The sequence below is a fragment of the Dromaius novaehollandiae genome, chromosome 15 (genome assembly GCF_036370855.1).
Source record: "Dromaius novaehollandiae isolate bDroNov1 chromosome 15, bDroNov1.hap1, whole genome shotgun sequence".
Lineage (NCBI taxonomy): Eukaryota > Metazoa > Chordata > Aves > Casuariiformes > Dromaiidae > Dromaius > Dromaius novaehollandiae.
The window spans coordinates 16,691,576-16,707,654 of record NC_088112.1 but is presented as its reverse complement, the minus strand read 5'-3'; the positions used below and the strand labels follow the sequence as shown (position 1 = coordinate 16,707,654).

Below are 16,079 nucleotides of genomic sequence, written 5' to 3'. Positions count from 1 at the left end.
TTGGGGCAGGAAGGGCTTGTCTATGGAGCATGTTGCATGCAGGAGCAGAGCCCAGCTTCTGCTGGGTTCATAGGATCAGCTTAACCCCCCCGCCCGCCAACCCAGGCAAAAAGTAGTTGCTTTGTGCCTGCTCCCTGAGGAGCAGACGCTGGTGTTCCTGGGCTTTGAATGCATGTTCTTGGCGCAGCGGTTCTGGGGTTTGGTTTTGTTTTGTTTTTTATTACTAAAATGCTACACTGCTGTGGGGCAGGTGCTGAGAGCAGTGTGGTTTGGGCCAGATTTCAGTGTGTCGCCTTCTGACAGTGGGACTCTGTTTCCAGCCTGCTGCCTCGCAGGCAGCTGCTGCCTGCAGTTTGTGCTGGGCTCATGCCTAGCTTCATCTCTTCATTCCCTGCCCTAGCAATTAGGATGCGAGGAAAATAGGAGGGGATACCCTCTTGCTCCTCCCAGCAGAGCCCAGCTTTGTGGCTGCCCTCAGCACATCTGGAACACGAGGTCCAGTGGCTGTCGTGGAGCTGGAGGTGAGAGTGGGGTGAAGGAGGGCAGTCTGAGGCAGGGACTGCAAGCTGTTTCCCCCACCATCTCAGAGCAGAGGATTAATTAAAATCCTCCTGGTGGGAGGCCTTGGGCTTCACCAGGCCTGAAGCCCCTGGAGAGGGGGGGACTGAAGCCCCAGTGCTCGAGGTGAGCAGGCCCTGGCATGTTTGGGGCTGGATGGAGCAGGGAGCCTGAAGCGCCAGCCCTGGTGTTGGACCTCAAGCACGTGAGGCAAGACCAGAGGCAGTGTTTGCCCCAGGGCTCTGCAGTGAGCCAAACCCACAGGGGTGTTGTAACCCCACTTGGAGATGCAACCCCCGCACACCTGCCACTGTGGCTTGGTCGTCCTCCAGCTCCACCAGCCTTCATGGCGGGGGGAAAGATGCTTTTCATCCATGAGGTGAGAATGCTTGGTGGCCTCGGTCCCTGCCTGCGTGGTGCAAGCAGCAGCAGCTTGCCTATAACATCCTCCCTCTTGCAGTGTCCCTGCAGCCACTCCGGCAGCATGCACCCCTGCTGCCTGTGCTCCTTCCCTTGCTGTGCAAGCGTGAGTGAAAACAGGCCTGGGAACCATGCACAGATGTCTGAACAGTATCTGAGTGGAAGAAGCTCTCTGTAGGGAGTGTACTTTATTGGTTTTATTCTCTCCAAATTTTTTTTTTTAAAAAACATGGGATAGGTGCAAAATGATTGCATGTGTGGCCCTGCCAGAGTTGCTACAAGGTTTTCTTATTCAAAAGTTTATTTGAAATGATTAGCTTGTGAGTGAGTTCATTTATAAAGAAAAAATGTTGCAAAAAAAAAATTAAAAGCCCTCTAACTCCAGCATTAGTTCCTGTTCTGGCTATCACCCGCTGCTTGGCTGGTCTCAGAGCTGAAGGGAAAAGCTGCAGCTGAGCATCTATGCCTACAAAACTTACCCGTTTACCAAAAAAAAAAAAAAAAGCTTCAGTAGTCTAACATCTAGTAGTCATATGTGGCTCCAACCTACAGGGTTCAGTTAAGAAGCTTGTGGAAGCTTGTCCGTTTTGCTGCTGTCTTTTAATGTTCATTCAGTATAACAAAGCATTAGCGGCTCATTCTTCAGCATGGGTGATCACTACACTTGCCTGTTGCTGTTTGCCTGTGGCCAGGGTGCTGCAAAGCACTACAGGACTGGTTGCGAGTGGGAAAGCTGTTCTCACCGACAGCATCTTCCTAAAGAGCTCCTGAACAGGAGAGGTGTTCTGGGGGCTGGGGTGGAGCCGTTTACAAACCTTAGAGGGCAAAGAAGGCACTTTGTGGAGAAACTGCTGGGAGAGTCACCAAATGCAGAGGGGTTGGTGAGGCTCCTGAGTGTGGAGCTAATAAGCCCCACAGTGGGACCCACTGGGCTCCCCTCAAGCAATGCTGTTACTGCTCAAGAGCTCATACTCAGCAGCTCATACCTGATTAGCGAAAGGGGAAAGAACTATGGGTCTGATGCAGTTGAAATTTTCTAGACTGCTCTACCAGACATACCTATAAGGGAACATTTTGTATCTAGCAAAGGGAATGCTCCTACTATTGTGCTAGCACAGGGCAGGAGACAGCCTGCAGACAACATACGATCAACCCACTTTCATGCTCTGCAGTAGGGGAAGAGAATTAACACCTGGGCAGAAGTGCTCAGGCTTGCCTGCTATTAATAGTCTTTGGAAGAGCAATGTAAAAGCACAAATGAAATAGAGCAAAATGGTGAGCAGGGATGCTGAAGATGGGATGAGGCATCTGCAGGCATCCTCTTCTACTTGGCTTCTGCAAGGAAAAGAGGAAGAAATTAATAAGATGACTCTGGGTCCAGCACGCAGGACATGGGTTTCAGCAGGAGCTGCTCTGTTCCCTATGGCTGCAGCAGCCAGGCACTGCCACTGCTCAGGGCATGTGGGGGAGACCATGCATGCTTCCTGGCCTCACTATGCAGTGACAGCAAGGCTGCTCCCTGCTGCAACTTGGCCGGACCCAGCCCAGGGCTGGTTCTGTATTGCAGCACAGGGCACATGTCCCAGTCACTGTGTGGGCCTGGCCACCCAGGTCTCACTGCTGGCCCCTGCTCAGCACTGCTGTGGTGCTGCTGAGGCTGGGAGACTTAGGGGTTGGATCTGTATTGCAGCTCCAAGCACCCCCTCTGCCCCCAAAGACCCAGGGCTTTCCTCCCAGCCCACCAAGCTAACACCACCCTGCCCTGGACCCAGGTGACTGACTAGGAGGTGATCACCCTGCCACTGCAACCGTGCTGAGCCACTCACTTTTCTCCGTGTCCAGCTTGAGAACATCCACCCCAGAGAAGATCATCTCCTCTGGCTCCAAACCTCTGGGTGCAGCTGCAGGGGACACAAAGTACTTCGGCATTGGGACAAGGAAAGCACACTGCCCTGTGCCACCCTCTCTGCTACTGCCATGCTGGTGGCCTGTACTGCTGCTACTGTAGTCACTGCAACGAGCCCTGCTGCCATTCGAGGGCTCCCTTGCCAGGACATGAACAACCCTGGCTCAAGCTCAGCCAAATGCTGACATGGTGGGATCGAGTGCGTGCCAAGGGGCAGGCTGAGCAATGCAGGGGATGAGTGAAGCAAGACTCTCTTGAATGTTTTCCCCCACCTGTAAAAGCTGGGGCCTTTTTGCTCTGTTTTGAGGGGCTGCATTGGGACTTCAGATAACCTCAGACCTCAAACAAGAGACAGGAGGGGCAGGACTCAGGGCCTTAGCTCTAGCTGTGACTAGGCAAGGGCTGAGGCTCCCATTCCTATTTTTTTTTAAGGTCCCCTTCAGAGAGAACAGCCATAACACAATGGCACTGCATGGTGTGGAGGTGCTGAAGGGGCAGGGAAGGGCCATCCCCCACAGCACATCCTTGGGGTAGGCCCCACAGGAGCAAAGGTGGCAGGTCACTGCTGCCTCTAGGAACCTCTTCCTTTGCTGGCCACCCATGCCACCTGACCCCAGGGCACCTGGCCTCTCCCTAATGGGGCACTGCCTGATCCTGTAATGCGCTGAGCAGCTTGAGTGGTGCTGGGCACCCTCTCAGCTCCTGGCTGGTTCTGCTCCTTACTGAGCTCAAGAGAAACCAGGGACTGTGACTGGAGGTGCTGTTTGTTCCTCTCCTCCTTCCCCACCCTGGCAACCTACCAGGGCAATCCAGCTTTTCCCGAGTGTCAGTGCCCTCAATCTTGGTGCCATTTTTGTAGGAGCACCAGCAGTAGCCCGTGCTGGCATTGCACTGCTTGGGAAGGTAGTCTCCATTCTCATCGCACTGGGGGCGGAAGCGACCCGGATGGACACCACCAGAACTGGCCTCCACCTGGCACTTAGTTTGCACTAGGGCAATAAAAACAAACAGGATACACCATGAGCACCTCGGGCTGTCTACTGCCCAGGAGCCTTACGGCATCGCTCAGCCCAGAGGACGGTCCAGCCAACAACCGGCCAGAGGATGCGTCACCCAACAGGGTTTCGGAAACCCTGGGCCAGCCCCTTGACACTACACGAGCAGGGAAGCAACTGGAAAATGCTTGTTTTGGAAACAAACAAAATCCTAACTTCATTGGGACGACTGCCTTTTTGGGGATTTCTCCTGGAAGGGCCATTCACCCTAATGATAGCAATCTGTAACAACCCTACTTAATGGAGACCATGTCAACATCAATTTTCTTAAGGGGGATTGGTCTGACCAGGGCTAGGGAACGAATCGGTGTGAAGTTCTGGGCACTGAGCTTTTATCCAGAAGCAGCTAAACAGAATTTAAAAGGAGGAAGAGCAAACCCCACCCCAGGGATTTTTTTTTAAAGCTTTCCTTCTAACCAACAGGATTTGAAGTGGTGGTGTGTTTTTCCAGACGTTCACTCTTTTCCAACATCTCTGTGTCTGCTCACAGATAACGGGCAGCGCCTCTGGCCGGCCCTTTCTGGGACCATGAGTTTTCCTTTGGAAAGTCCTGGTTGACTTCAGCCTCAGTCCAACAAACAAACAGCTCCTCTGCAAAGCCCCAAAGGCTGTTCCTTTCCCTGTGAGTTTGGCTTTATTGGTGCAGATTAGAGGCACCAAAGGTGCTGAAGACCAACAGTGAAGACATTTTAATACCTCTGCGAAAGTGGAAACCCTGAGGGCTAGGGGGAGCAGTTGCCTGAACTCCTCTCTCCAGCCCAGCAGTGCCCCAGATGCTGTCCTGGACCCATGCCCTCACCCTCAACAGCCACCATGCCCTGCCCCAAGGGCATCCTAACGGCTCCAGACAGAGGTTCCTGGCTGGACACTGAGGAAGGAAGAGGTTCCTAGCTCCTGGGCCAGTCTCAGTTGCCTGTGGGGTGCTCTCATGCTGTACCCTCGTGGGATGCAATTGTTACTGAAGGGCTAGTCCTAACCCTCCCTTAATTTAGTAGCCCCCATCTGTGATACCTTTCGCCGCCGGGATCACCTTCTCATCCTTCTGGGGGTTTTTGGCCAGTTCAAACAGCAGCCACTTGTGCATCCAGGATTCAAAGGACTGCAAGAAGGGGAAACAGCACAGGGTAACCAGGAGAAGGGAACATGCACAACGGGGACACGTGCCCTGCTGCAGGCTCCAGCTCAGAGCAGTGACAGCCGCGTGCATGTCCCCTCCCTTGGGGTGGGAGAAATGCAAGCCTGGCACAATAAGGATTTGCATTTCCAGGTACAGACATGCCAGTCCCTCCCAAGAGAAAAGCAGAGTGCTTCTGGAAGGTGCAGGGCAGGACCGCAGCCAAACACTGACCTTCCAATCCGAATCAGTCATGGACTTCTTCAGGCGCTTCAGGTTGTCCATCAGGTTGTCTTTCAGCTCTGGGAACATCTTCTTTGGGTCTGCTTGCTGCAGAGGTGACCACCAGAGTGAGACAGGGCAAAGAAAAAAGAAGGGATGGGATGAAGATCTCGTTAACCAGAGTGATATTACAGGAGTCCCGGAGCTCCCACCAGCTCTGAGACCCTGAGGGTGCAGGAGGGGAACCCTCGATGATGCCCATCCAGCCGCCCAAAGCATGGGGTCCCACTGCCTCCGGCAGCACAGAGAGTAGCTGTGGGGGGTTGGCACACTCTGGCAGTGCCTGCACACCAGGGGACACATGGTGACCTTACCAGCAGCAGGTGCCTGACTTGGTCCTCTGTTTTGTTGCTAAGGGGCCCCATGCTCTCCACAGACTAAAGAGAAAATTCAAAAGGAAAGAGTCAGCCTAAGGCCTGGCAGTGGGCCATGAGGCAGCAGTCAGCGCAAGGCAGGGGTGGCCACCTCTTACCATCCCGTCCGAAGAGGGGGCAAGTGGCAGATCCTTCATGGCCAGGGGCACGTTCACCACAGCCATCCGCATCTTGCTTGCGGGCTTGGCACCTGCCGAGAAAGGAGCAACGTGAGGGGGACCAACAAAAGAGACCATCCCCCGATCCCCTGACCCTCTCCTGCACGGTCATGTTCTGCAAGACACAACTCCACCAGGGGAAGGTCCCCAACAGCCCCGGGGAGCTGCCACTGCCCAGAAAGCCAGGCCCGCTCCTAGATATCTCCCCCTGCTGACCTTCATTTTGGAGGTCAAGCAAGACCTGCCACATTTCCCCAGCCACCTCCTACCGCCACCACGTGAGCTACTGACTTGGAGGCAGCTTCCTCTGCAGCGACTCCAGCTGCAGGGTCTGCGAAGTCTTGGTCAGCTTGCTGATCTGCCCGCTCTGCTGGTAGACGAAGTAGACGGTCACAGCCTGGCCAGCGATGAGCAGGGCCACCAGGATGGAGAGAGCAGAGAAGGCAGCTTTGCGGCCAAACGTAGATCTGCAAGACACAGGGGAAGGAGCTCAGGCCCTGCTCTGCTCTCCTGAAAGCTGGAAATGTTCACAAAACCCTGCTGTAAGGGTGCTGAGGGAGAGGCCCAGGAGCCGCATTCTTGGTGCTTTGCCCAACCTTTACGCCAGTAACCCAAGTACGGGGATTTCCAATTAACACCCCGAGGAGGTGGCACCACAGGCTGCAGGAAACACACTTGTACTCCTCAATCTCTGCCCCACAAAATCCTCATGCTAGTCTATGGACCACCCTAACTAGCCTCCATCAACTCTGCAGCCAAACAAAGGCACTTTTTAAGTACCACCAGCTCCGGCAGGCCAGCGGGGGAGCAGGCGCTGGCTGCCGGCAGCATGCAGAAGTGAAATTTCAGTGTTAAGGTTACTTCTGTACATTTAGGGGAACCGAAACCTGCTTGGCGTAGGTGGGACACGCACGGAGGGGGCAGCCAGAAGCACGGGGGCACAGCAGCAGCCGCAGGCTGAGTGCCAGCACGCTGCGAGGGGGTTTCAGGACACGTCACATGGCTCGGGGGAGAGCAGCCCAGCTGGGGCACCCCCTTTCGCCAGAGCCCCTCAGCACAGGGTGCAGCCAGCTGGGAAAGGCCATGGGTCCCCATGGGCAGAGGACATATCCCAAAGGATGCCAGGTTGTATATACTTCTAAAAAGTAAATAGAAGGCGCATGGGCAAGGCACCCTGCTGCTGTCCAAAGCAAAACTCATGCAAAAGCAGTCCCGCGGCTGCATGAGGGCGAAGCAGGTACCTGGCCAGCACCACACTTGGGTGCCGAGGCAGACTCTGCACTTCTCTGCATGCTGCCAGCAGTGGGCAAGGTCCCAAGCACACGAGTGAGGGCAGCCACACACCGCCAGCAGGTCTTTGACCTGCGCCTGCTGGCAGGGGATGGCTTTAGCGAGGCTACAGACTGCAAACAGGTGCCGAAGAAATGCAAACAGAGGAAGGAAGTGCCAGGCTCTCAGGAGCCAAACTGAACCTGGCAGGGGTGGGGGAACAGATCGGTTCGCTCGGGGGGGGGCCTGTGCAGCTCCACAGGTGGCAGAAGCAGAGCTTGGCAGTGGCCCAGGAGCACCTGATGCCAGAGCAATGGGAAAATCCTTACGGTCCCCTCCTACTCCCTGTCCACACAATCTGACTCCCTTTCTCTTGCTCTTCTGTGCAAGGATTTTTTTCGAGTTGCATGTCCTGTGGGCTCATTTGATTTGCCTGTTCTATTAATCAGAACCAACGGATGCTTTTTTCCTCCAGAAAATGAAAGAGGTAAAAAACAGCACTTTGGGGCAGATATTCTGACGCGCTTTCAAACTCTCTCCCCCGGCAGAGCTGTCTCAGAAGCCGCCTTTCTCCAGGGAAGCGGTGGGAGAGGCCAGTGGCAGCGCCCAGAGGAGCCTCGGGCTGGCACGCGGCTGCAGGATCCGGTCTCGCTGCCGGCCTGCCTGCCCGGCTACTCCTGATGTCAGCAGTTCCCAGCTCTCTGATTGGCTGGGGTGCTTGACCCCCCCCTCCCCCCCAAGGTGGGTGAAGGTGGCTGGGAGATGGGAGATGACCCTGGGCCAAGGGGACAGCCCTACATCACGAGGGGGTCCCGTGTCCATGCCATGCCCACGGCCACCCTTGTGCTTGGTGGCTACACCACATCCCCTCGGCCCCACAGCCACACCGAGACCCTCTTGGCCCAACTGCACCCCCCTTGGCCCTGTAGCCACACCAAGACCCCCTTGGCCCAACTGTGCCTGCCCCCTTGGCCCCACAGCCATGCCGAGACCCCCTTGGCCCAACTGCACCCCATTTGGCCCCACAGCCATGCCGAGACCCCCTTGGCCCAACTGCACCCCATTTGGCCCCACAGCCATGCCGAGACCCCCTTGGCCCAACCGCACCCTCCTTGGCCCCATAGCCCCACTGAGACCCCCCTTGTCCCAACTGCGCCCCATTTTGGCCCCACAGCCATACCGAGACCCCCTTGGCCCAACTGTGCCCCATTTGGCCCCATAGCCACACCGAGACCCCCTTGGCCCAACTGCACCCTCCTTGGCCCCACAGCCATGCCGAGATCCCCTTGGCCCAACTGTGCCCCATTCGGCCCCATGGCCTTGGCCCAACTGTGTGCCATAGGCACACCATGCTCCCCTTGGCCCAACTGTGCCCCATTTGGCCCCAGAGGTATGCCATACCCCCCCCTTGGCCCAACTTGCCTCTTTCCATCCTATAGCCACGTCATGTTCCCCTTGGCCCAACTGTGCCCCATTTGGCCCCACAGCCATGCCATACCCCCCCCCTTGGCCCAACTTGCCTCCTTCCACCCCATAGCCGCGCCACGCCCTGCTCCGCACAACTGCACCCCCCCTTGGCCCCACAGCCACACTTGTGCCTCCTCCTGCCCCACGGTCGCCCCTTCCCGCCGCACCTCTGGGGCTCGGCGACGCGCACCACGGCGCTGCCGCGGTCAGAGGTGGACAGCAGGTCCCGCTGGTCCTCGGCCATGGCTCCGCCGTGCCGCCGCCGCCGCCGCCGGGGGAAATGGGCGTCGGGGCCGCCGCGTCGGGAAATACCCCGTGTCCCGCCGCCCCGGGGCGCCGGGGAGGAGCCCCATTGGCTGCCGCGGGCCGCGTCACCTGCTGCCAGGCAGAGCTCTGTCCGCCAGGTCTCCGCTGCGCTGATGGTGCGGGTCCTGCGGCGGGACGGTACCGCGGCGGGACGCGGGCGGTGGCAGGGCGTGCTCCCCTATGCCGCTCCCCTACACTGCAGGACCCCCCATGCAAAGGCCCGTTCCCTGCTTGCCTCTGCGGCCAGGGAAAAGCTGCTTTTTTTCTTTTTTTTCGGTGCAATCGCCCTGCACTTCGGCAGAACCCCCCCATCTCAAGGGCTGCGAGGTCACCCTGAGGCTGGAAAATCCCCATGTCGCTGCGGGGGCGTTTCGCCAGCACGAGGGGGTAACACTAAAAGGACCATCAACTGTTTTCAGGCCCTCTTGGGCACTTGTCACCTGCCACGGCTGGGGTTGGGGCCCCAAGTGCGTCCGGCAGCCCTGCCTCCACCCCAAAAACGCAAGAGGAGAAGCGGCCACCCGGGTTTTGCTCAACGGCGGTGGGAGAAAGGCAGCCCAGGGCCTGCCGCAGCGCTGGGCACCCCCCGCTCGGGCTGCCCCCACGGGCTGCCCCCCCACCGGGGCGCCAGGCTCCCTGCGCTGCCACCTCCAGCGTCAGGAGCCAGCACGACCTCGGTCAGAGTTCAGCCAGAAGCGATACTCCGGGGGTGAAGTTAAAAGCAACCCGTGCGGGCGTTTGCTGGCGTCACCGGTTACCAGGCAAAACACTGCACTCACGGCTCACGGCCCGGAAAGTTTCGCCTCGGGAGCTGCAAGGAGCTCAGGAAGCCTTCTTTAACTGTTACACGGGTTCTGCTAGCTCAGCTCCAGGGCTCTCTAGCTGGCAAGGATTGAATTGCAAAGCCGGCAGCCCCAGCACACACTCACCCTTGGGAGCAAGGCTGGGGCCACATCCTGCTCCCTGCCTGCCATAAGCACACCCCTGGAAAGCCCTTCAAGGTGTCCTTACCCAGCTAGCATAAATCAGGCAATGATTCCTGCTGTGTTAAATATCATGACCCCAGCTGACCACCAGCTCCCTGCTCTGCTTCTGCATGCAGTCTCATCCTGATCTGCCTGGATCAGTCCCAGAGGCAGCACAGCGATGCCCAAGCACTCTCCATCTTCCGCCCATTTTGTCCTAAGGGAGCCCCGTTCCCCCGCTGTGCTTGTCAGCCAGGCTGGGACCTGAAATTCCTGGAGCTGTGAGGGATGGAGATGGGGTGACCTGGCCTGGGCTCACCCCCAGCGCTTAAGTCTTGCCTGCCACGTCTCTACGGACTGGCTTGTCCTCCCAGATGCGGCTGGAAGTGCCACCACCACCCGGCAGTCAGGCAAACCTCCGTGTTCGCTCTGCCCAGCCCTGGGTGTCGAGGCTGTGCCTGGTGCAGAGACCTTCCCGGCTGCCTGCTCCCCAGCTTTTCCCGTGTGGTCTTCACCAGACCAGGTGGGGAGCGTGCCTTCACCGAGGATAGCTGGGGAGCCCCCACGCTGCTTCCCGGCCTGCAGGTCGTGTGTATTCGCAGCTTTTTACTTCTAAAACAGCCATTTGAGCTGGCATTACGGAAACGCCTCACTTCTCTTGCCTAATCTTGGTACTGAGGTTTTTCTAGGCATCCAGTTAGCTGAGAAATCAGGTTTCAGGAAAAATGAAAAGGCGTTTACGAAGACTCAGGCAGAGTTTCTCGGGAGATGCTGTTTCTGGAGGAGATGCCGGTCCCTCCTGGCCCGTGCTCTGGCTCCTCGGGCCAGCTCCTCCACGGAGCCAGTGCCGGCGGAGGGGAGCAGCACTGCTGGCGCGGCGGGAGGCACAGGTCTGGCGCTGCACGCCTGTGCTGGCACAGCTGGAGCGATGCACTGGGGACACCCAGATCCACCCGCGTGAGCAAGACCTGACCCTGCTGCAGGTGCCCATGGATGATGTGGATATTTGTTAGCCTTTTCCCACCTGCAGCTGCACCTCCACATCCCTGCTCTGCACCTGAGCACTGGAGATCTGTGGGGCACATCCTGCCCGGGTCCTGCTCCCGTGGACAGCGCACGCAGTGCGTTCGGGCTGGCCCCGCACTGTGTCGCAGCACGGCGTCACCACGCAAACGAGGAGCCGTGATGGTGCAGAGCTGTCCTCGCTCTGCTCCAGGGTGGACAGAACTTCGTGGCTGCCGCGCTCCCTGAGCCGGTGCCAAGCTCGGCTGCGAGCAGCCATCCCCAGCAGCGCCCGGAGGCTGTTTTGGAGACGAGTCACTCCTCATGGATGCACAGTTGCACCTGACCTGTCCGAACAGGGGGCTGGAAAGGACCCGCAGAGCCCAGCGAGCGCCGGGCACGTTTCCATGACTGGCCTCAGTCCGAAAGGGGAACTATGGAAAGTCTTAGTAGGAACTAGATAAATGAAACCGACAGTGATTTCATTGGAAATGTGCCTAATTCTGCACATTTTGCTGTGGGGGCAGAGGGAGAAGACTCACGCTCTTCCCTACGTGAGCCGAAGGAGGCAGCAGGGCTGCCCCTATGTGGGGGTCCCCCCCGTAATCAAGCCCAGCTCATGGATTTTCACCACTGAATCAACCATTTGCTCTGCATCCAGACATCTCTTTTCTGTCAACTTTTCCAGTACATCACACTACCCCTTTCGGCACAGGGCAGTGACGTTTGATGCGTTTTAGGTCTGTAAGTGAGTTTCCCAGGGCAGATGCAGACCCTTTCAGCCCTCCTTTTTCCCAGCTGTTTCTTCCACAGCCTCAGAGTAGTACCCGAACCCAGGCAGCTGGGGTGGAAACCAAGTCCCTGCACCTCTGCGGCACATGCACAGGCTCTAGCTGGGGTCTCAGAGGGCTTGTTCTTCTGAAGAAGCAGAAACAGAGCCTTCCCCCTCATGGCCCTGTTCAGAGTAACCCATAAATTGGCCCCAAACATATGTTCGGCACCACGTTGTCACCCCCCAGGCTTCAGATACGCAGGAGTCAGGACAGCCACGTTTTGTGCTGCCCGTGAAACTCTTGATAATATGGTAAATCTTGATTATAGGAGGCTGGGGAACTGGCTGTCTTTTGGGGGGGGAACCAAACCACCTTAATATCCGAGAGAAGGAGTTCAGTCTTAGGGGGACTTAGTTCAGACTTGCCTGTTACATGGAGACCTTGACCCAAGCAGACAGAGCTATTATTTCAGGCGTGGAGTTGGAAATAACCCTGAGGGCGTTCAAGTGACGTCATTTGTTACCAGGCAAAGCCTCCGTTTCACAGTCCTCGGCCCACAGTTCCTGGTATGCAGCTGAAGAAACACACAGTGCTCGCTGCCTGCAACGCGACATCCTATTCTGCAGCACAGGGTCAGCCCTCCTGGAGGGGCTCCGCTGCAACGCGATTGCAGAGCAACTCCAAGTATAACCACAAAGCCACAGGATTTACCAGCAGATCTGTTCCCACCTTGTGCCTTCCGCTGCTCGCCCACTCTCAGCGAGCCCAGAAACAGACTCTGCTTGATGATTCCAGGACAAAACTCAAACTTCGGTTTTTGCAGGACAGAGGCAAGGAGTTTGGTTCAGACCTTTCCCTGCTGCTGAGGCAGAGCCTGCTGCAGAGCGATGTCCCACTTCGCGACAGGGCAGCGAAGCACCAGCAGCCTCCAGGCAGCTATCTGGGGCACGTAGCACTGCGTTGCTGTGCTTTATTTTTCAATTTTACACTCGGGCAGTGCACGTTTGTGTTGCACCATGCTGTGGGTGTTGCTGTTGCAACAAAAATCAAACCCTGCAGCACCGCGCCGCAGCTAAAGTTGCTTCGGACAGCTTGGAGCCAGGGTTTCCCTCTCTCCGTGGGGCAGATGAGGACACCGGGGGTCAGCAGAGGGGAGCGCAGGGCCGGCGCTGGGACCTGCACCCTGAGCAGCTCAGGAGCACTGCTGCGCCCTCCAGCACGGCAGGAGGTTCGGGGAGGGTTGGGTTAAACAGCGCTAGCCTTCCGCTGCCGGCCGTGCGCATCCACCACCCACACGTCCTTCCTCCCTTGCATCGCTGCAGCCACATGCATGCTCAGTTCTGCAGGCCGGCAGCTTGCTCCCGTGACTGCACGAGACCGGACAGCCGACTTCGAAGGAGCAGGGACAGGCAGCAAATGTGAAGCTCTTCGTCAACCGAGCGCTTGAGAGGGAGGGCACCCATGGCGAGGCACAGAGCGCAGCGGTTTGCCCAAATTCACTCAGCACCGCAGGCAGAGAGCCCAGATACCCTGTGCTGAGCAGTCACCCCTTCCTCCTGTCTCCGGGGCGGGAATGGCCCTGCAGGGCAACAGCAATGCGAGGAAGGTGCCGCTGCCGAAGCTGGGGACCGCAGCGGGGACTTCGGCTGCTCTGCACCTCGGGCGAGCCAGCTTGAGCGGCCTCTCAGCAGCTAGGACTGATTTACCATAAGAACTTAAAATTTAAGACATAAGAGAAGGTCTCTCACTGAGCTAATTATCTGTAGCTAGAAAGGTGGAGGATCTGCGTCCTGTAACAGTAGACACGATAGAGGCAAAATGACATAATTTAAGGAAGGAAGAATAAATATAGAAGTCTTCTCCACACTTGAAAGAACATCCTAAGTTATACAAGACAGCAAGAGGCTTTCATGTACGAGGCAGTCTTAAATTATACGAAGCGTATGTGAAAGCTCCTAATAATTAGCATACAAATACGGATACTGTAAACAAATGCTGAGCATTTTTTCCTGTTACTTTACATACTGCGACTGACCAGGAAGCCGAGTTCGATCAGCCGCTGATGCTGCCTTTGGAGTTTGCATGGCTTTGGGCTACCTCGCAGAATGAGCTTTTATGCCCAGAAATTCTCCTTTGAAATTAACTGAGCGCTTAAACTCTCCAAAGTTAAGCTGGAAGATAAGCCAGTTTTCAATGTCATTCACAAAGCTATATGGATCATGGGTCCACCCTGGATAAATATCTCCCTTGCAATATTCAAGTACTTGATTGCATGCTTTTTCGAACATACTGCTAAAACTTAGTGGCAATGTTATTAGTAGACATGAAATGGCTTAAAATATTAGTGCCCTTTCACTTTCCCAAAACTGATCGGTGTGATTTTAGTCACTTTATAAGAGAAAGCTATTTTGTGATGCAGGTAAGGGACTTAATCCTTCCAGTGCAAGAGACTGTAATTGCTTCAGTCCTGAGCAGAGGCTGCTTTCAAAAATATTATTGCGGCGTGCTTCACCGTGTAATACTCTCTGTGCATCAGCCAGCAGAGGGAAGCATCACATTCCCAAATCTGCACTGCCTCACACCGTTACTGTGATTCACCACTACAGGTCTGAACCTTTCATGATTCCGCTCAAAAAATACTTTCCTAATTAAGCCTTCTTAAAGCCCTCACTCATTTACATGGAATGACATAGGTGCTGAAACTACTGAAAAATGTTGCTGCTCTCTCATCAAGTGATGTTTTATGTTGGAGCCTGTTAAAATACTGCTGTATGAGGAAGGAGCAATAGCTATCCAGTGCTTTACTGTTTTTATCTTAAACTTGGAATCTGGAAGTGTAATTAAGGCATACACATTCCTTTAAAATATATTGAAGCAGCAAATTCTGTTCAGAAATCACTTGGAGGTGAGATTTAGTAGACTGTGTCCCCTGATATGTGTGTTTTCTAAAGCAATGCCTGACCTTCAGCACTGCCTAGGCTGCTACAAGACTGCTTTTCCAGGATTTGTGAAAATCCTTTCTATTCCTAGCATTTTGATTCTGCTTTGTTACTCTCTCCTTCAGGAGGCCAGATCTTTTAAGCACGTTCCCCATATGCTACCTGTCCTATCAGTAAAGCCAGGAGGTTTGATGCGCCTCTGTGCCTCACTTCCAAATCAATAATAATCACTTGTCGCATTATGAAGTTAGAAGATCCCAAGCCACGTGTAATTTCCTACATCATCAGAACTTTAACACCAACCTGAAATTTTTATTGGGCAATCAACACACGTAATAGAAATATACTTCTGGCAAAGATTACCACATGCCAGGTCTCAGCTCATTCAGGCTCACTTAATAGATTGGTAGGAGGTTTGCGCACACACACTGCATCGTTTTTATGCTTAGGGAGGCATGACTACCTGCGCCTTGTTTTCATTATAATGAGAAGAGGGGGAAAAAAATCAGACTAATGTATTTTCATTGCAATGCCTAGCAGCTTGCCAACTGTTCAAAAGCAAGTGAGATCTTAATATTAAATTGGTAATGTATGAGGCATAAAAAAGCTGCTGAAAGTGCCAGTTATTTACGAGGATGATGGAAAGCCAGAATACTGAGTAAGTTACAATCTGCTTGTATTAAAAGTGACCATGTATATCTTAACCAGACACAACCAAACATGATGTTTTACTTTGTTTTATGGTCTTATTACAAACAAACTCATACTTTCTTGTGCTGTCATAATATAAACAAACTTCTTACAGCTAAACTAGCGAGGAAAGCTAGCTGAAGATGCCCACAAAGAAGTCATTGAAAAAATCTTGTGTGTAGTGTGTGGACACAGGAAAGCGCTTCTATTTGAAGCCGTGGACATAAATCTGAATTTCTTTCTATCAGAGGAAAGCACTTTGTTATGTAATAACTATTCAATTTTAAAAATCAAGTGCGAAATGAGCTCAAAATTGCCTTAAGCAGGCCAACTCTTTCCATTGTATGTTCTCATCAGTCCTTCTAGAATCACTAATTTTTTTTGTTCCATTTAGTGAAAAAATACATTAGAGTAATACTTGAGTTCTCAGGCAGTCTTACGTGCTTTTGTGCCCTGAGGAAATCATTACAGCCCAACGAGAGCGCGGATTTGAATAGCGATATATTGAATTAGATACCTTCTGAAAGATAACCTTAACCTGAGATAAAGTGACTACCCTCCGATTGTATAATCGAGTAAATGTGTTGACTGGGAAAGTAGATTTATTTTGGACATGATCTACACAAATTCTATGTAAAACTTAAGTGAAATAGAGTCTCTCTGCGAGAAAATAAAATCTCTCGAGGCGGTGTGAGTGAGTGGGTAGCCTGGTGTATCAGTTATTGGTATCTTCTTCCAAGGGAAGAAGAAGACTGTGATCAGGGGGAGGCTTCGTCCATTATGTAAAAGAATAATCTTGTT

At 54.5% G+C, this 16,079-nt stretch overlaps 1 protein-coding gene across 2 annotated transcripts; it reads right to left on the bottom strand.

Annotated features, from left to right (window-relative positions):
• Positions 1–1,133: 1,133 nt before the first annotated feature.
• CD74 (CD74 molecule) lies at positions 1,134–8,919 on the bottom strand. 2 transcript variants are annotated; one of them, XM_026122643.2, is made up of 9 exons: positions 8,771–8,919; positions 6,159–6,334; positions 5,808–5,899; positions 5,650–5,712; positions 5,288–5,383; positions 4,951–5,038; positions 3,685–3,873; positions 2,805–2,879; positions 1,134–2,313 (listed from the first exon to the last, which is right to left on the bottom strand). In XM_026122643.2, exons 1-9 carry the CDS (start codon positions 8,845–8,847, stop codon positions 2,303–2,305), a joined length of 867 nt encoding a protein of 288 aa, XP_025978428.1. In that variant the 5' UTR covers positions 8,848–8,919; the 3' UTR covers positions 1,134–2,302. The 2 variants fall into 2 exon arrangements, with proteins under 2 accessions (XP_025978428.1, XP_025978429.1); XM_026122644.2 differs by lacking the exon at positions 3,685–3,873.
• Between the last annotated feature and the right edge of the window lie 7,160 nt (positions 8,920–16,079).

Bases quoted from the DNA above. Each gene is read 5' to 3' on its own strand.
- CD74 (XM_026122643.2), bottom strand. From the start codon at position 8,847: ATGGCCGAGGACCAGCGGGACCTGCTGTCCACCTCTGACCGCGGCAGC. The intron at 6,335-8,770 runs GTGCGGCGGGAA...TGTGTCTTGCAG, and splicing joins CGCGTCGCCGAGCCCCAGAG to ATCTACGTTTGGCCGCAAAG. The intron at 2,880-3,684 runs GTAGGTTGCCAG...TGTCCCCTGCAG, and splicing joins GGAAAAGCTGGATTGCCCTG to CTGCACCCAGAGGTTTGGAG.